We start from the raw sequence: 20,250 nt of genomic DNA, 5'->3' as shown, positions 1-20,250 counted from the left end.
CAGGAGGGCATTTAAAAAAAAAAAAAAAATTAAACAGCAAAACCCTAACAGGAGGTGAGACCACGCGAGAGCATTATTAAAGACGCCACGATTTTAACGAGATAAAATCGCATACTTACCTTGTCTCGATCCAAAAATTGTGTAGCATGTATCATCGAGTGTCAAGACACAGAAGTGAATGGTCACGGCCGATTTTTGGGGGATTTTATGATATGATTTTATATATTTTTATGAAACATGGTAATATAACAAGGGTCATGATCCGGAAATCGCAGACATCATGGGGTGGTCGAGATTTTCTTTTTCATATATTTACCCTTTTTTAAAACGTTTTTTACATAATGACGTAATGATTCTATGCTAAAAATGACATTTTCAATAATAAATATAATTACTTACCTTTTTATGGCTGGGTTGAAACAACGCGACGTCTGTAAACGAGGTTTCCAGGGTAAAACGGACAAATTAAAATAATTCGGGGGCTTAATGCGCCATGAATCTGCTAGGGCAGCATATAGACATATTGTTCTATCAAAGACAACAGTTCTTTTGGCTTAAAATACAGCAGTTTATTTTAAAGACGGGTGCAAGAGCAGAAACTTTTTCAGTCTTGTCTGTTTTCCGCCATTTATGTAGCGAAGTTAAATCAGCCATTTCGAATTCATACGCTCATCATTAACAAATTACACTGAACTCTATACACAACTAATGTAATTGACAGAATTTAGAGCTTTGAACATATTTGATCCCCCCTTTCTTATCAATAATAAACATAAGAGACCTACAATAGCAATCAATTTAAAACAAAAACACTTTCCAAAAAAAAAAAAAAAAAAAAATAGAATTAGTCTCCGTGGGTGTGTAAATTGCCAAACAATTGGCACAAATGAGACGTTTCATTAATGAATGGACTGCGGATGAAATACTTCCATTTGAACAGTCGGTGGCGGTAGAGCGCTGCATAATTGTTTACTACGACTACAAAACCAAAACATGCTTTGTAATAGATGGTGACGTTTCCTAGTGCGTGTTATTGAGCAATAGCAATCTATCTACATGGAAGCAGACACGCGAGCGGCGTGACACATTTGCGAAATCATGGCAAAGACGATACAATGCCGGCTGTGGCACGGGGACTAGCAGTCACTGGTAAGTTTGATATCCATCAATTTAGCTGCCCCAAATAATGCCTGTCAATGCTAGGCTAACCAGCGCGATTTGAGAGTGTATATTTTCCAGCTGTTCACGGGGGTGAAAAATAAACTCAAAGACCATGTGCTATAAGTCAGTCTGAGTTCTTAAATTGTCCGCGTTTTGTGTAGATATGGCCGACGTGACCATTTTGTAAAATACAGATGCCATTCAATTCAAAGGATGACAGGGAGGTCGATTTAAAATGTCTTTAACTCGGCAATAGTGGTGCATTCACAGCACCTTTACTTACTCAATTTAAGCACTAATGTGTCTTAATTATGTACCTTTTACGTTTTAGTCTTCTGCTTATAGGGCAGTTTTAACATGGAAAGAGAATCTATATAGCAGCCATGAAAAGTCTTCATATAAAATGCCAGACCATTCTAACGGTCCACATTGGTTTCACATATAGAAGCGTGTTTTTGCTGACTTTTTGAGACATTAGTCTACATTTTTGTCCTTGGTGCTTTTAAAACTTTGCTCATCACCAAAATACTCAATAATGAAGTGTTGTGGTGGGAGCACCATGCTTTGTTGCTGTTTTCATTCAGTTGGAATTTGGGCCCTAATAAGGTGGAGGCAAAATTTATGAACATCTTAGATGTGTTTATTAACGGGGAAAAGTGTAGTAAAAAATTAGAACTTTTGGGGGGTTGGTAAGAGGCATGTTAAAAGGTGGCAGGTGGCTGAGTCCCATTTAACTTGAGTTTGAATTACTTCTGAGCACAGCCAAATCCGAATTTGAAATTACGTTCTGCAAAAATTTTTAAAAGCAATTGATCATCTAATCCAGCGATCCCCAACCACTTGGCCGGGAACCGGTACCGGTGCATGGCGCATTTGTTGCCGGGCTTCAGAGAAATAATAAATAATTTGTTAATGACCACAATCTGACCTGTGCCTCTTGACAAATTAATATGCCTGTCTACTTTATTGACTAATCTGAGTAAAGATTGGTATACAGCCCCCTAAAGTGGTTGACTGCCATTACTGGGGTGTTTGCGCACCCATAGCAGCCCAGCATCAGTTAATGTAAACAGTAATGTTAGCTGCTGTTGGATTTCTGCTGCGGGCGGCGACGTCTTTGGACAGCGTTTTTACTGGGAAAAGGCCAGCTGACGAGGCAGCAAAATGCAGTCAAGTTTTAGGAGGAGCCGCTGTTAATAAGGTTGATTCAGTGTATGGCGAGTTACATTTTCCCTGCACTTAATGTTCATTTTTAGCCCCGTCCTGTTATTTTATATTTACTGTAATTTTCTGCCACACATTGCTGGTCCGAGAAAAAATGCCCATATCACACTGGTCCGTAGTACAAAAAAGGTTGGGGCCCACTGATCTAATCAATCTATCCACTGCTATCTGTCTGTCTATCTGATCATCTGTCCATCTTAGTACAGTTATGGATGAAATACTTTTTCAGTTCTGGGTTCTATTTCATTTTGCTTGAAACATAATTCATGAAATGTTCAAAAATTTACCAGAATTCCAATTGTGTGTCTTGATGTCAGGTTTATTTCCCCACCCCCAACTCCAAATTGCTTAGTTTGAACTAGAAGTAGCAAATATAATATGCTGAAGATGACCCATTACGTCGAGCTGGGCAGTTATCCGGAATGGCCTATGCTCATACCACAGAAGATACGACTATACACCTTTGAACAACTCCCCATGTACCTAAGAGAGAACCCCTACATCACAGATGGCTATAGGGCCCACCTGCCTTCCAAACTCTGCCTAAGGAGGTGAGATTCACAGTAACTAAAAAGATAAATAAAATTGTCATGCGCTAACAAATCTGTCCAATTTGTTTTTTTCCCTCAAGTATTTTTGTTCTGTCCAATGAGACTGTAAACATCTGGAGCCACCTACTGGGCTTCCTTCTCTTCTTCTCTCTGGCGGTCAATGACATCATGAAAGTTCTGCCAGCTTCTGGAGCCGGCAGAGAGGACTATGTCATCTACGTTATAGGACTGTTTTGCTTTCAGGTAAGATACATGTGCTGTTTTGAGTTTTTTGTGTGAACTCAAAGTCAATAAACATCCAAGCGGTGCTGTGGGTGGGACAGTTGTATTGTGTTTGCCTTTTTTGTCAAGAAGGTGACACATCCAACAATTAATATTGTCACAGTATCTACCTGTAGTCTAGCAGAAGCCCCTATTTTAAAAAGCAAACTTTTGACTCTTTGAGTCAATTTGTAAGGAATTCAGGAATTTCATGTTTCTTCAAACAGGTTCATTCGGTTCACTGCTCACAATGATGTATGGAACTGGTTTGTATTGTGTTGTAATACCTAAGATAGGCGTGTTGTTGTAGTTAAATGTGCGTACAGCTTATTAGTGCACAATGTACAACTAGTTTAGCTGGACGCACAGTCGTACACCTGTACCATTGTTTAATTTTCATAGTGGCCGGCGTCTGCCTATTCACTACGGATCTTTACTAATGGAGGAGGTCGAGAACCACACTCTTTACAAATTAAGAAATTTAACTTTCACAAGCTAGATTGTGCAATGAATAAATCCCTTATAGGAAGAAATCCCAGGATGCAGTATAGGGCAGCTATATGCTTGAACTGGTTGGGTTGTGATAGATAAAGATGGTGATTTTCAAAGTGTGGTTGTACGCTGGCTCCCTCAAGTATTAGCAACTTGTACAGTTCAGTTGGTTTTAACTTTTAAATGCAATAAACCATATTTGCATTTCATCTATAAGGATGGTTTATCTTTAAAGGGATCTTTGATTAGCTTGAACAGCGTCACATTGTCAGCTGTACCATTCACCACCCTAGAAATCTCTGCTGTGACTTAGGGGTGTTTAACAACTGGTTTCAGCACATGCTGGTAAACCTGTTTTTGGGTGTCGACTACTTTATTGACACATCAGCCAAATGACGTCAGTCAAGTGACGACTAAAAAAGCAGCTGTGATTTTTCTGTTGGGTTGGCCAAATGTATACACTTGGTTTGGTTTCTTGTGTTTAAATAATTATTGCCCACTTTCTGTAACTGCATGGAAACTTTTTTCACTTCTCAAGTATTACTGTGTCGGCTATACGATACAGTGAGGAAAATAAGTATTTCAACACCCTGCGATTTTGCAAGTTCTCACACTTAGAAATGATGGGATGAGGGTTGAAATTTTCATGGTAAGTGCTTGTCCTCTGTATGGGGCAATCTCAAGAAAAAAAATCTTGAAATCATGATGTATGATATTTTTAACAATTTCTATTGTACTGCTGCAAATAATTATTTGAACAACTGTCTATTAGTTAGAATTGTGAGCCTCAAAGACCTGTTAGTCACCTTTAAAAAGTCCAATGAATAAGTGGAGTGGAGGTAGACTTTATGAGTCGGACTTTTTGACCTGTTTGATGCGGTTAGCTGCATATACACCTGTCCACCCCATACAATCAGGAAGACTCCAATTACTAATATGGTCAAGACCAAAGAGCTGTCCAAAAACACCAGAGACAAAATTGTAGATCTCTACGAGACTGGCAAGGGTTACGGTGCAATTGCCAAGCTGCTTGGTGATATAAGATCCACCGTTGGAGCCAATATTAGAAAATGGAAGAAGCCAAACATGACTGTCAATCTCCCTCGGGCTGCGGCTCCATGCAAGCTCTACATCGTAGGGTCTAAATGATCCTAAGAATGGCGAATAATTAGCCAAGAACAACACAGGAGGAGCTGGCCAATGACCTGAAAGGAGCTGGGACCACCATTTCCAAGGTTAGTCTTGATAATACACTAAAGGCTGAGTTAAGCTTCTGCAGCAAACCTACGCCGTCAAAGCAGACCCGATTTACGACCCTCCGCCATAGCCTGACATGGAGCTCCACAAATTTAAACATGTGTTGACGTGACGCAAATGCACAGATACACATTCAAGCCTTCCATCTCCGTTGGCATTGTTGTGTAACCGGAAGAAAACTAGAGGAAGTCGACAAGTCTCCCAAAACCGTACAAACACAACGCCACACCCCTCTAGTGGCTTGGCGGTGAATTACAGAGCAACGCATTCCCTTGCCGCAGAACTATCGAATGCTCATTGACGCCGTAGTCGCTACACCGCAACACAGAAGCATAACTCAGGCTTAAGACGTCCTGGCTCAAAATCATGCATGGAACGGAAGGTTTCCCTGCTTATACCATTTGAATGGAGTCATGGCAGAAAGTCATTTGGTCATATGAGATTAAAATTGAACTTTTTGGTCTTAATTCTACTCATAGTGTTTGGAGGGAGAAGGCCATCACAAGAACACCATCCCTACTGTGAAGCATGAGGGTGGTAGCATCATGCTTTGGGGGTGTTTTTCTGCACATGGGACTGGATGACTGGACTGTATTCAGGAGAGGATGACCAGACAGCCAGAATAACCAAGGAGTGGCTTCATAAAAAGCATATCAAGGTTCTGGAGGGGCCTAGCCAGTCTCCAGACCTAAACCCAATAGAATTTCTGTGGAGAAAGTTCAAACTCTGTGTTTCACAGTGACATTCCAGAAACCTGATTGACCTAGAGAAGATCTGTGTGGAGCATTGGTGCAAAATCCCTGCTGCAGTCTGGCCAAACCTGGTGAAAAGTTACAGGAAACATTGTCTCTCACAGTGGACAAGCACCTATCATGAAAATTTCAAACCCGCCCATCATTTCTAAGTTGGAGAACTTGCAAAATCGCAGGGTGTTCAAATTATTATTATTAATCTTTAATTTATCAAGCAGTCTCATTGAGATTAATATCTCTTTTACAAGAGAGGCCTGAGCACAAAGAAACATTCACAAATATCAAACTGCACAAAATACACTAACGGAAACAGTTACAATAATCAGTAAAAACATCAGACAAAAGAGATTTAAAATCCCCAAGATGAATGATTGACTGTAGTTTAAGAGTAGATTGCAATTCGTTCCATTTAAGAGGAGCATAGTAGCTAAAGCCAGTTCTGCCAACATTGGTGCGCATGCGTGGAATGCTTAGGGTTAAATTGTTGGATGATCGTGTTTTGTAGTTACTGGATTTGAATGACGGGAGAGATGTGAGGTAATTAGGAAGTTTGCACAGTAAAGCCTTATAGATGATGTGGATATTTCTTCTTGACTGTAGTGGGGACCAACCAACGTTTTGATAAAGGGTACAACGATGAGTGCAGAAATTGTCATTGGTGATGAAACGTAGTGCACTGTGATAGACCGGGTTTAACTGTTGAAGAGTTGATGGAGGTGCATGACAGTACAGGATGTCCCCATAATCAAGAACAGAAACAAAAGAAGATACTGTAATACAATGGTTTTTCGGTTAGAAGTTGACAGATAGCCTTTGATTCTATACAGGAAGCTAACATTAAATTTAAGTTTACGGATTAGATGATGAATATGAGTTTTGAATGATAAGTTACTGTCAATTCAAATTCCTAAGTATTTGTATGAATCAGTGAGAGTAATTTGAGTACCATTTAGGGATTTGATTCCGGGTAAGTAATTGTCAGTAATAGTGGAAGCGGAGAAAACCATGTACATACATATTACATATTATAGTACATATTTTCCTCATTGTATACTTAATTGAAATAACTAATCCATACAACCAATGATTTATAAAGGAAAATATTGAGCACTATCAGGGTTGGCCTAACTTTTTCATACCACTGTAGATGAAGATACCTTGATAATGGGAAAACAGCTCACACTTAGGATGATAACATTACTCACAGTTTTTAAACATTTTTTTTCATATGTTCCTTCCAGGTTTGCATGTTATGTTCTGTCGGTTATCATCTATTCTTGTGCCACCGATCAGAGAAGATGAGTCGTCGCTGGCTGGCGCTGGACTATGCAGGCATTTCTATCGGCATCTTGGGCTGTTACGTGCCAGGCATCTTTTACTCCTTCTATTGCAATCCCGTACGTGCCTGCTCAGTATTTCCTCCAGCACTAACTTCTTTTAAACATCTGATCAGTTCTTATGTTTGGGTTTCACCAGTTTTGGCAGCAGGTCTACTCTCTGACGGTTCTCTGCATGATCCTGTTTGTCTTCGGTGCTCAATTCCACCCACGGTACATGAGCGCTGAGTGGCGCTGCACGAGGGTGTCCATCTTTTTCGGCATAGCCTGTATTGGCGTGGTTCCAACATGCCATTGGGTGTGGCTCAACGGGGGCCTCACCTGTGACATTGTTAAGGTGAGAAGAATTACAAAAGCTAGATCATTAGTGCGCAAAACCTTAATCACAATTGACTGGTAGACCTCAGAGCCAGTGTCACATCGATTTTTAGTTTTTCTTTATCCGTTGGGGAGGGTGGTTAGATCTGGGGGGAATGTTGTCTTTGAGTACATTAATTGGTTTTTATGATGTATTTTTACTTCAAATATTTACATTAATTTACAGGTAATATTTCTTTAACATTTTAATGTCAAATATTTGTATGTGAATCCTCTGGGGATTATTTGCTGATTTTTGGTTATGTAAATAAACTTGACCTGACTCGACATACAGGTAAACCAGTCAAACTTTAGTAGAGGAATCACTGTCAGGGCCCCTTTAGCCTCTCTCCCACCCTCTCATGTGTTTGGCCTTTTATTAACACTCATATCAGCAATTGTAAGCACGTTTTTGCACAACTCAAAACACACGCACTGTTAATCTAGTCTGCCGCAGCAATCAATGTCTGACTGACTTTTTTAAGGCACAGACTTCATTCATTTAATTGTTGTGCACCATTAGGATTCAGTGTGGAAAAATAAAATAAACTGTATTGTATTTGTATCCACAAGTTAATAGGTACATAATTTTTTGTTGGTTGTTGCTTGTTGAAAAATAACTCGTGATGCAAAATGGTTGGTTTTCAAAATGTGGTTTTCAAACGTTTTACCTGAGTTTTAAACACTGTTATTATGAAACTGCTTAGCCAATACAGTTTTATCATATTTACAGATGTTCCTGCCCCGCCTGATTATTATGTACCTCATTGGAGCGGCTGCCTTTGTCTTCTATATTACCAAAATGCCTGAGCGCTGCTTCCCTGGTAAGAACTGTTTCACGCCACGTTTGCCCCTCACCATGCTCCACCTCCTCGCCTGCTGATGTTTCATTTAAGAGAACGTGTTTGTACAAGTCCCTCCCTGTACAAGTTGGCAGAGGAAAGAATCCAAATTTGAGTCTCATTTCACATGTAACAAAGAAGATCAAATGCAATGCATGCGAAAGAGTAAGTGACAAGTCTGCATTCATTAGTGGCGCCTATGGCACTCACTAGACCTGTCAAATCCAGTGCAGTCATTTAAAAGCAGTACACACAGTGACAGTAAACCAGAAGAAGACGGGGATGGCGACTCCAGGTGGACAAAAATGATACTTACACCTCACACACTCATGGGATTGTGTTAGGGCTGCAGCTATTGAATATTTTAGTAATCGAGTAATCGACTGAAAATTCTATCGATTAATCGAGTAATCGGATAAAACAAATATATTAGGTGAAGAGCAATTATAAATATACATGAGAAAACAAGACATTTCATCTAATCCATTTTCAGTCAATCAATGTCTTTATTTTTGATGTACAGTATATTGTTGAAAACAGCCAACAATTGCATCTCAGATGTAACTAGAATAAAAAAAAAAAGACTAATTCACTGCGTTCACTCAAAAAACTTTTAGATCTTATTAAAAAATATATATATATCTTACCTAAAAATGCCATTACGCTTGATAACACACATCACTTAAAAGTTAGGATTTTTCCCCACGTGTTTCAATTGAATTTCTCTTTGTGTCAAGCCATTTTTAAGTTCTAGTTAAGTTTTAAGTTAGTCTAAACTGTAAGTCCTGATAGGATTTTGAGTTTTTGCAGTGTTCAAAATAAATGTATGATCCAGGCTGTATTGGAGCACATTAGGGACCAGTGCTACTTGGGGTTTTATCCAGCAATGACTACTGAGCTAAAATTGATAGTTAGCATGATTAAGTTTTTATTTTACACCCTCATCACTCCACAATGCTATGTTATGTTAAAGCCTGTATGTAAGACACGTTAGCCACGCATCGACAGTGATCATAATTATTTGAAACATAGCCCTCCGCAGGGCTAACGTTACGTGAGCTAGTAGCGACAGTAACGTTAATCTTATTTATTAGCGCTTAGCGCTCTTTATTAGCGCTTAGCGCTCTACTGCTTTAAGATGGCGGCTGTTTACTAACGCTGCCCCGACGCGGCCGAGTCTGTCATTTCGCATCTAGTTCAACATACATGTGGCATGTGATCTCTATGAGACGCATCAGACGCTACCTGTACCAACTTAGCATCGTGCGGGCTAGTATTTAGCAACGTCGGCGTCGTTTGTGGCGGCTGTCGGCTGCAGTAAGTTTTTTTTTTTCCCTTCTTCCTCTCCGCACGTGACAGCGCGTTGTCCCGCATTAAAAGTAGTCCGAGCAAAACGTGATGCTTAGAGCTGTCAAAATAAACGATTACTCGAGGTGAATAAAATTACTCGGATCAGTTTTTAAACTAGTACTCGTTTCAGCTCTAGATTGTGTAATGAAGCAAAATCTGATTAATCGATATAGTAACTAAGAAAAAACACATCTTTTTATTTTTATTTTTTTTTTAAGGATTGGTCCTTTTTTGGTGAAGTAGGCCATGATTATTTCTGCAATGGGAAGCTTTCAGAGGAAAACCCATTTATTAAAAATATTGGAGCAATTGTTGTAATGCTTTCAATGAGTAACCACTGAATGTCTAAATCTTATAATACAGTGATCCCTTGCTACTTTACGCTTCAAACTTCACTCCCTCAGTCCATCGCGGATCTTTTTTCAACTAAAAAAAAAAAAATAAGTGCAGTATTTTATAGAGCTGTCCCAATCCGATCACATAGTCCCTCACTCTCCCTCCTGCCGCTTCTCTTGGGGGCCGTTTACATGGTGACTCTCCGAGAATACGAAAAATGTCAAATTTGCATTTGCATTTGCGTCTCCATTTGAGCAATGTAGCGATTCCGCATGAAAACGATGTAGTATTCATGCCAGGCCCTAGGGGGCAGTGGAGATTTACTGGGCGAGAGAATGATGCACTTTGACCCCACCGAGCTCCCTCAGCCCGGAAAAAAAATATGCCCGCCCTCTCGAAGAAATATTTTTCTTTTATTCAAAAAGGCACGGAAATTGAAACGTTCAACATATTTGATTAAAAAATATTATCAAAACAGTAAATTAAAGCCGACATTCCACCATATTTGCTGCTTTTAATGTTTAGTAGCACCGCTGCGCACGCCCAATGATACGTGTATGAGTGCTGACGTTAACGACGCGGTCTCGCGCCGCTGGAGCCTTTGATATGCATACCGAGGAAGCCCCCCTCAACCCCCCGCAATCGGATTCTTCCACTTTGGAGGTAGGATTCATAATTTTTCGTCTTCGCCGATATGCACCATATGCACGCGAGTCTGCAATTCAGTCATTGCGTCTTTGTGTCGCAGAGTCGCCATGTAAACTGCCGCTTGGTCAGGCAGTGCACTGGAGTTGCTTATTAAAGTTAACGATGATTTAAAGACATTAAGGTCTGATGTTGCCAGAGATGCTGGGAAGCCAAAACTTCAAAGCGCCGCATGCGTTTATCATCGTTTAACTTGTTAAACAGTTGCTGTGGCAACTCTTGTGTGTAAGTGAGCAGCTTGAGCGGATTTGAGTGGACTCACTCAATGAAGCATTTAATAAAGACAAGCATTTTTCTACTTTATTCTTGTTTAAAAATAATTCAGTGGGACAGTGCCAACTTTTAAACTTATCATAGTTAGTGTATTACATTTGAAGTGCTTAAAAACCATTTATTAATATGTATATATATATATATATATATGTGTGTGTATATATGTGTATATATTTACAGTGGAGAGAACAAGTATTTGATACACTGCCGTGACATTTTGAATAATAAATATAACTAATTACCTTCGTTTTATAGCTGGGTTGAAACAAAAGCGGTTGCGCGACGTCTGTAAACGGGGGTTTCCAGGGTAAAACTGACAATTTAATATTAATAGTTCGGGGGCTTGATGCGCCATGAATCAGCTATGGCGGCATATAGACCTATTGTTCTATCAAACACAACAGTTCTTTTGGCTTAAAATACAGCGGTTTATTTTAAAAAGGGGTGCAAGAGCAGAAACTGCTTTTTCAGCCTTGTCTGTGTTTTCCGCCATACACTGTATATACGTTTTTTTTCTTATTATACTTGGGGGGGAAAAAATGAAAAAACATATCTTCTATCTCTTTACAATGCTAAATCTGAGTGACTACATTGAATACAAAAATTTTTGGGGACGGGGGGACGCTACTTCGCAGTTTTTCACTTATCGCGGCGGGTTCCGGTCCCCATTAACCGCGAAAAACGAGGGATCACTGTACCACAAAACCGGGTCAACTTTGTTTTGCTTCTGTTTATGCACAACCACGAGAAAAGCAAAATATACTTTGTGTATCTTAGGCCACGTGAACTACATCGGCGCTAGTCATCAGGTGTGGCACGTTCTGGTGGTCGCCATGCTTTACTGGTGGCACCAGACTGCAGTGGACATCACGCAGTTCCGTCACAGCCAGCCTTGCCCGCCAAGAACACAATGACAACGATCAAACAACATACTTACTCTTGCACTTCGGATTGTCGAACAAACCGAGTGCTATTTGTTAATGTCGAAAATGTTTACATTTGGTCATTATTTATGAACAAGCATGTCCAGCAAAGCCAGTATATGTCAGTATCACGTCAATTGAAGATGACTGCAATTGCCATTACTTACCAGGTGTTAGTGCATGAAGTTTCTATTTATGTATAGAAACATGAGAAAGTGTTGTTTTTTAGAATTATCCTGCTTGAGACAGAAAAATCAAACATACATTTGCACATTTACGGGTGAAGTAAAAGTGGGACCCTTTTATTGAACAAAGCGGCATTACAAAACGGCGCTGTGCACTGTTTAAAAATATGTGGTAGGGGGCCTGTTTTATCATATGTATTCAGCATGACACAATTTGTGTTTAGAAGCAGCAAACATGACAGTGTGATGGATGTACCTGATGCTAAGTTAGCATCACAATATCAAAAAAATCAAATTGCTGTAATTACAGTTTTGCTGTTAGGTATCTAATATTGCCAACAATTTGAGATGTCACAAAAAAATAAAATTTAATCTCAATTTATATTCCCCTAATCGATTACGATATACAGTGGTACCTCGACATACGATCGCTTCGACACAAGATCTTTTCCACATCCAACGTAAAATTTGACTCACTATTTGTTTCTATATCCGACGACGTGCTCGAAATATGACGATTTATGACAGCGCCGCAGTTTCTTTGTTTTCACGCAAGGAGAATGCACGGCGGATTTTTTTGTGAGAGAAATCAACATGGGTTCCAAGAATGTTACTGCAGGTGGTGAAAAAATAGGTGAGGCTTACCATTGAAATGAAGATGGAAATGATGGAAAAATATGAGCGTGGTGTGCACGTCCGTGAACTGGCTCGACAATACGTCCGTAGAATTTGTACGATTTCGACGGTCCTCCTCCGACCTCCATTTGCCAGTCTTTATAAGTTAAGGTGACAAGTATTATGATCGTAACACAGCCCAAAAAAATCACCAGTTTCATCAGGTTTTTAATCTTTATTTCAGAACTTGTGCAACACAAAATGCCTACTGTCTACTGCAGCTTAAAAAGAAAAATTAAAGTAAAAAGTCCTCTCACTCGGTCACGTCAGCCACACGGTGCGTTCAGGTACACCACGCATAACACATCCATTAGAATCCGATTCGTTACATTATTACAGGTATTATTATTATTCCAATTTTTATTCATAATTGATTTGCTCTGTAATTGCAATAATGCCATTGACAGCCATGTATGTCGATTCTATTGATATGTACTGGACTGTACTTGGATTCCATTGACGCACATGTAAGTCGATGCCTTTGACGGCTATAGACGTCCAAATTTCCCATTAATTTCCAATGGCATTTTCATTGCATTGATGCCATTGACGGCCATGTATGTCGAATCTATTGATGCCAATGTACTTGGATTCCCTTAACGCATATGTAAGTCGATGCCATTGACGGATATGGATGTCCAAATTTCCCATTCATTTCCAATGGCATTTACTTTTGCACTGACGCCCAAGTACACAGATGCCATTGACGGCCATGTATGTCAATTCTATTGATGCCAATGTACTTGGACTCCATTCACACATATGTAAGTTAATGCCATTCACGGCCATGAACGTCCAAATTTCCTGTTCATTTCCAGTGGAGTTTACATTGCATTGATGCCATTGACGGCCATGTATGTGGATTCTATTGATACAAATTTACTTGGATTCCATTGACGCATATGTAAGTTGATGCCATTGACAGCTATGGACGTCCAAATTTCCAATTCATTTCCAATGTCAAAAAAACCTGTGGCCCCAAATTTTGTCCCCGAAATGTCCCCATATTAGCCGGAAGGGGATAAGATCTGTGTCCCCCCACAGCAAAGCACCAGTTATTTCTCCAGAAATGGCAGTTTCTAGTTGCTATTTGTACCAGAAGCATTTATTAAGGATTTAATGTAGGTTTCCGGGCTGTGGAACGAATTAATATGATTATAATGTATTCTAATGGGAAAATTCTGCTCGAGATACGACCATTTCGTCTTACAAGCGAAGCCCTGGATCGAATTAACTTCATATGTAGAGGTACCACTGTACTATTATGTGAAATAGTTGTAGCAAAGCACGGCGCTCATACTTGACCAAGTGAAATAGCAGCCAATACACAACAACAGCTTGTGGTTTGCAAAAGCAACTTTGATTTAGCGTCATATGTGATGGTTGACAAAGCTAAGGGGAATTGAGGGCTCGCACCCTTGCTGAATTTGAAAGTTTGCTCACTTACATAAGAGCTTTCTTGTCATGGCAAAAGTCACAAAATCAGTAAATCTAGACAAATCACAACAATTGAAATGTGATAAAATGTACATCTAATTCATCGGCTGCCATTGGCTGACTACAAGCAACTCCCAATTAAATTGGATCCCACACTTGTTCCCTTCCTCTGAATCAATTAATTCAATGAATAATAATGACATACTATGCATAATTTCTATTCCAAAATTTAAACCTACAAATACACAGGAAGATCAAATAATGTCCCTCAACCAGCTGCAAAACTACACTACGAATATGCATGCTATACAATCAATTTTTATATACTTTCGGAGGAGTGACTGCATGTTTTAATGGGTGATTAGCTGACTTTGTATTACTCCTGTTTTACAGGATAACAAAAAAATCGGGCCAGCTTTGTGTGACCGCTATATTATAATCTATGTCACGTGTGAATAGTGTCGATTTGAAGTGATTCAGATATAAAGAATTGTTGTTCCTACTGTATTTTTCCTCAGTCATTGTCATACAGTACTTCATTTGCCTTGTACCTCAATGCCGCTGTAATTTTCTTTATTTTAAAATGCAACAAAGCAGAGTTTTTTTTTTTTTTTTAATAAAACTCTGGAACTGACTTTTAAGATGTGTAAGATATTTTCACGGCCCATGTGAACAAAAATCTATTTTGAATGAATAAACAATGTTGGGAAGTATTTGCTATTGAGTGTCATAGTGTTTTACAGCAAATCCAGAAAAAACTTTCATATAAAGCTGGCGAATCGTACTGTAAGCATGCAACTACTGTAAGCTTCTTTCAAGATTAAAAAAAAAAAAAAAAAGATTCAATGAATGCATGAGATTCTGTTACACTCCGACTCGTTGATGTTTAACAAGACCTGTCACAGTTTGTAAAATAAGTAATTGTGTTCGGAAGCAATGTCATGACGGATGTGAGTCACAATGTTTTCATCCTTTTGGATAATACTAAAGTAGTTAGAGGACTCAGCACATTTTGGAATTCAGAAGTATATTTTTATACAGGGAGTGTTAAATGTGATTGTAGCACCTTCCTGTTTTTTCCTTTTAATCATTTTGACAAATGTTAGCCAGCAACATTTCACACTGTAGGCTTTGTTAATTTATATTGTTGCGTTATTTTATACATTTACTTTAGAATCCTGGTGCAACTGTCTACTGGTAAAAAAAGATGGAAAAAGAAGTTTTTTTCAAGGAAAGAACATTAATTAAGGTTGTGCTTCACATGAATGTCAAACATTATTGCAAAATGCATGCTTAACTGACATCCATAGTATTAACAGTTTAAAAAAGAAAACATGAGAATAGAACTAAAAACATAATAATCATTCTGAAGTTTTTTAAGACATGAAAATATGCGAAGTCACAAAATTTTGAATATTTCTGTTAGTTACTGCACAAATCAGACAGCATTTCAACAAGGATGTAGCATCAACTGTTATTTTCACTAAAACTGCAAATTATATCACACAGATATAATCATAATGAGACCCTTCAGGTAGACTTGCAATAATTCATCAAAGGAAAAAAAAAAAAGTCCAAGTCAACCCTTTAGGTGAATTTGCTACTTGCTACTAACATAACATTAGTTAAGGGGTCGAGGAGAAGAAACGAGTTTAAAACCTCTTGAGAAATTATTTTTAAGCCTCAGCTAATAATTGACTTTGGTTAGCATCAAGACTTTGGTCACCTTAGTTAAAGGCACAAGAGGCAAACCTGCTAATTATTGTAAGGCCGAAATGCAGCCAACATGATTCAACATTTTGTGAAAAACTAAGAATTGTTAAATGCAGCATAAAGATGCAAGATAAATAAGCATCATCAAGAGGCATACAGATGAATTGGGTTGACATTTTTCAGGACATATGTACAAGTCTTGGGAAATTTGAGGCACTTGGATTGTTTTATATATTAACCAATAATAATAATAATAATAAAACAAAGTACCATCTCCACGTATAATGAAAGTGAAAATCTTTTATTTGTCTTTGAGATTGTTCCATAATCAAAAAATCCTAAGTACAGGAATTCAATCAGAGAGAAAATATAAAAAGATACATTTTCTATTTATGAGAGCAAATTCTCCCTTTTGGAGGATACTGTTCTTCCTCTAAGGAAGGTTAGTGAGAAATTCCCAAATGCTGGAAATGAGAAAAAAGAAAAAGCCATTTTTTTTTTTTTTTTTTGTCATAAGAATGTCATAAGAACTGAGAGCCGTCCTTTCCCAGATATGCGAGCATATATAAATAACTTCAACTATAACAAGAAACATACTTTTTTTTCATTTTGCATTGAGCAGTGGATGAATCCCATTTTACTGACCATACTGTATTGCATTGTTATGAGGCTGATAATTATTCTGAAGGTGTATAATTGATGCTGCTCTAATTACAGTATGTTTGTTTGGCTTTAGGACAGAGCCATAACTTTTTTTTTCCACACACATTTTTTAAGAATGAAAGACATTTGAGTAGTAGTCGTCATATTTGTTCTCTCTCTAGATCCTAGGGCAATGGCCATGGACAATTGATTGTATGTTACAAACATGATATACTGTACTGTATTTGTAGAGGGTAGGGTATTTACTTCCTCTTTGCACAAAATGCACATAGTGAGTGGGGCACCAAAACAAGTCAGTATTTTGTTTTGTTTGTTTGTTTGTTTTTACCAACTTACATGCATCCACGTTAGTCTGTTGTTTAGACAGCAAACTACAAAAGTAATTTTTTTTTTTTAAATAGCGGACAGTTTGTATTTGCTTTGCTTTTTCCTCTCAGCATGACATTATTGCTCTTTCCTGCTGCATTTATAAATATAAATATATAAATAAATATTTTTATATTTATGCTGCAAATATCATGACATCAAAAAGGCACATAGAATCAATCAGGTGCTGAGAATCGAACACAGAAAAAAATCTGTGACAAGGCCTGTGTGTCACTCACAGGTAAGTACTGCTGTTGCAGACAATTTAAAGCCAATTTAATGCACCCGAGATGTCACTTTGTATGCAAATCAGGTGAAAGCAAAAAAATTTAAAGAGTAAAGTGAAAGTCAATAAGACTGGTTATTAGTAGTTAGTCATTAGTAGTTTTACAACTACTGTTTCTATCCATAAACAGGATTATTTTATGTTTGTACGGTATACACATACTGTATTACAAGGGCGTAGGTTTGGTCTCAACATTGGTAGGGACAATAAAACAGCATAACCTGCATGTACACTTTTTAATGGGGACGTGACATTAATAAGACCAAACAGATTATTGAACGGGGATCAGGGCCCCATTTCTCACGAATATGAACCTAATTAATTGATAGGTGAAATGGTCAAAGCAAAATAAATCTCTATTGACTTATACTAACTTTTATGTGAATTGGTTCACGTAATACAACGTACGATTCAAACCTTTGTTTTCCACAACTCCTAAAGAAACATTTTGAAGTGCAAGTCCGTTAATTGAAACAATGGGGAGCTCTCCAAGAATGGGTTCACTTCTGGGGAACACTGGATTACCCCTAGACTCAAACTAAAGTACTGTAATATAAAAATGAGTTGGGGAACATAATCATGAAAAAAAAAAAAAAAAACTGAGATATCCAAGGACCGATCTACATCAGAGGCATCCTAGACTACCCAAAGACTCAAACCGAAGTACTTTCATGATATTCTGATGTGTGTGTCTAATTAAATTGTTGAAAATGTAGATTTAATTTTTAAAACAATACTTTAGTGGTGTTTTTTAAAAGCAGGGTGATTATTGATTAAAGTATATACATATTTTTTTTTTACTTTGTGAGGTAATATCGGGGTGGGGTGAGGGTATCATCTGACTTTTCAGTTGAGGGCACCCAAAGGTGGAGCTCTGGTGCCTTGAGATAAGACAAAACATTTTCTTGATGGTGAATGATGACCCTAAAGATGAAATACTGGTTTGGTTTTGTTTCCCCTTCCACACAGATTGTTCTAATGTATTATTTGAGTTTGCAATTGTACAGTGTGGTGCCTTGAGATAAGACAAAACATTTTCTTGATGGTGAATGATGATCCTAAAGATGAAATATTGGTTTGGTTTGGTTTCCCCTTCCACACAGATTGTTCTACTGTATTGAGTTTGCAAATGTACAGTTGTACTGATGACCCCAGTAAATATAATTTCATCCTGTATCAAAACCATTGTATACAGCAGGCACATGCAAAGGGGGGGCCGAGGGTGCTTGAGCACCTGCCCCTTTGCCCCTACATGCCCAAAGTGGCACTTTTGATTGTTTTTTTTTTTTTCTGTGCTTATGTGTGTGCTGGCTGACTGTGCAGGCAAGCCACCGAGTACTTTACTCGAACACCTAAAACACTTTTAAAAACAAAAAAGTCATTTGTGTGCCGCTAAAACTGAACACAACCCCCCTCCCCCCGCACTCTGTTCCTCTGTGACCTGGGTGTGTGGTGAGGAGTCTGAGGACATCTGGTGGTTGAAAACAGTGTTACCCTTTTAAACCGTGTTCGAGCAAATACTGTTGTGAAAATTCTTACACCAGGTTTATTGTGGGGATTTAAAAAAAAAAAAATGTAATTTTCTCTTATATAGTTTTCTACTTTAATAATGAATTACAACCCCCCCACCCCAAGGCCATTTCGATCCGTGTGTCTCTACTCTCTATTGTCAACCATATTTATCCGTTCTTTTCACGTTATCTAGAAAGGTACACATCTTTAAGTTCTCTAATAATGAAATAATAGTTTTGAAAAAACTGTGCTGAAGGTGGCTCAGTGAACATCTAATTTGGTTTGTTCTCAGATGAACAACAAGTTGGGTCAGGAAGTCTGATATAGAGGTTGAAGGAAGAAAAGAGGCAAAGACTAATAGTCACAGCCAGAAAGTGTTGATGACAGTGTTGATTTCTATTCACTGCTCCCCCCTCCCAATTCAAGTCCGTCACAGTCATAGCCAATTGTACTGTAAACCTGGTTAAACTGGATGTTGTTGTAAGATGTATTGAATTTTTGTTCATGTGCCCCTTTTGATCTATGAGCACCTGCCCCTCCATTGATCTCTGCACGGCCATGGTATACAGATATGATCTGGTAATTCACATTTTGGATAGGCCTGGTTTTGGATCCCTACTACTCCGAAGTGAAGGTTATGTTAAACTAAACATGTTTCTAAAAAGTGTTTCATCTTTGAAGTAGAACTTCTGAACAATGCGATCATTTAATCGTTGTAGAATTGTAGTTTGATGGTGAATTGTAAGTTGATAGGTTTGCTTTGCTTTGACCCTGTTCATGTGTACCATCACTTACAGATTCAGGGAGTAACTAGAAGGACATTTTAACTCTGTGGCAATCACTACCCACCCTGCTGTCACTAGCTGTCATATATTTTTTTCATTCTTCCATCTTTTGCTCTACAGAACAGAGTCTTCAGAGCTCTTGTCCCTCTGCTGAATGTTAACCTGCAATACAGCATCGTGAACCGTATGGAACAAGGTGTTGTTCATGTCTTTGCCTTCTTGTCCAAAAACCTGTCCCTTCTGCAAAGTATCAATGAGGGATGGATTACAGCAGGCAAGGACCACTCTAACGCCAATCTCCTCAAACTCCTTCAGCAGTCCCTTAATTGCAGACATGCCCGTGGAGTCTATAAAGGGGATAGCAGAGCAGTCCAAAATGATTGTGTGAAAGTCTAGTTCTCTTTGCACGAGGGACACAACGACATCTCCGTTGTTAGCCTCCCCGTTTGCCTCAGCCTTCGTCCTTTTGGCCTTCTTCTCTGCCTTTTTCCTCCCGGTCATCTCCAAGAAAGGTGTTACTCCAACAGCTTTGTGGAGGGCTTTCAGGAAGGTGTCCTTGTTGGCGTAATAGAGAGGTGCCTGGAAGCGGAAGACTCGCACTCGTGTTGGTGGCGTGAGGTTTTGGTATTCATCCATATCTTCATACAGATCTGAGTTGCCAGCTCGGCCCAGGAGAGACACCTGATGTTTGACACTGGGTTAGCTCAGGTTATGGGATTGACTTAAAGTCTTGATCAAATTCAATTCAATAATAATAATAATGCATTGAATTTATATTGCACTTTTTCAGGACACTCATATATGCTT

At 38.7% G+C, this 20,250-nt stretch overlaps 2 protein-coding genes across 2 annotated transcripts in view; one reads left to right on the top strand and one right to left on the bottom strand.

The window, feature by feature from the left end:
- The first annotated feature begins 980 nt into the window (after positions 1–980).
- On the top strand, positions 981–14,836 carry LOC130905155 (progestin and adipoQ receptor family member 3-like). Its single transcript, XM_057818266.1, has 7 exons — positions 981–1,149; positions 2,703–2,936; positions 3,017–3,179; positions 6,940–7,095; positions 7,175–7,372; positions 8,126–8,216; positions 11,676–14,836. The coding sequence occupies exons 2-7, from the start codon at positions 2,764–2,766 to the stop codon at positions 11,810–11,812; spliced, it is 918 nt and encodes a 305-aa protein (XP_057674249.1). The 5' UTR covers positions 981–1,149; positions 2,703–2,763; the 3' UTR covers positions 11,813–14,836.
- Positions 14,830–20,250, bottom strand: part of slc26a1 (solute carrier family 26 member 1) — a 52,617-nt gene continuing 47,196 nt past the window's right edge. The window contains exon 9 of the mRNA XM_057818260.1: positions 14,830–20,124. Coding sequence (XP_057674243.1) covers positions 19,558–20,124 — 567 coding nt within the window. The 3' untranslated portion in view covers positions 14,830–19,557. The remainder of the gene's footprint in view (positions 20,125–20,250) is intronic.

This window comes from Corythoichthys intestinalis, chromosome 17, assembly GCF_030265065.1.
Source record: "Corythoichthys intestinalis isolate RoL2023-P3 chromosome 17, ASM3026506v1, whole genome shotgun sequence".
NCBI lineage: Eukaryota > Metazoa > Chordata > Actinopteri > Syngnathiformes > Syngnathidae > Corythoichthys > Corythoichthys intestinalis.
The sequence above is the reverse complement of the archived record's forward strand: the minus strand, read 5'-3'. Positions and strand labels throughout refer to the sequence as shown.

What these genes read in the sequence shown, in the direction of transcription:
- LOC130905155 (XM_057818266.1), top strand. Translation starts at nt 2,764, where the DNA reads ATGCTGAAGATGACCCATTACGTCGAGCTGGGCAGTTATCCGGAATGG. An exon ending in ACTCCTTCTATTGCAATCCC is followed by an intron (nt 7,096 to 7,174) that starts GTACGTGCCTGC and finishes GGGTTTCACCAG; the next exon opens with TTTTGGCAGCAGGTCTACTC. An exon ending in TCACCTGTGACATTGTTAAG is followed by an intron (nt 7,373 to 8,125) that starts GTGAGAAGAATT and finishes TCATATTTACAG; the next exon opens with ATGTTCCTGCCCCGCCTGAT.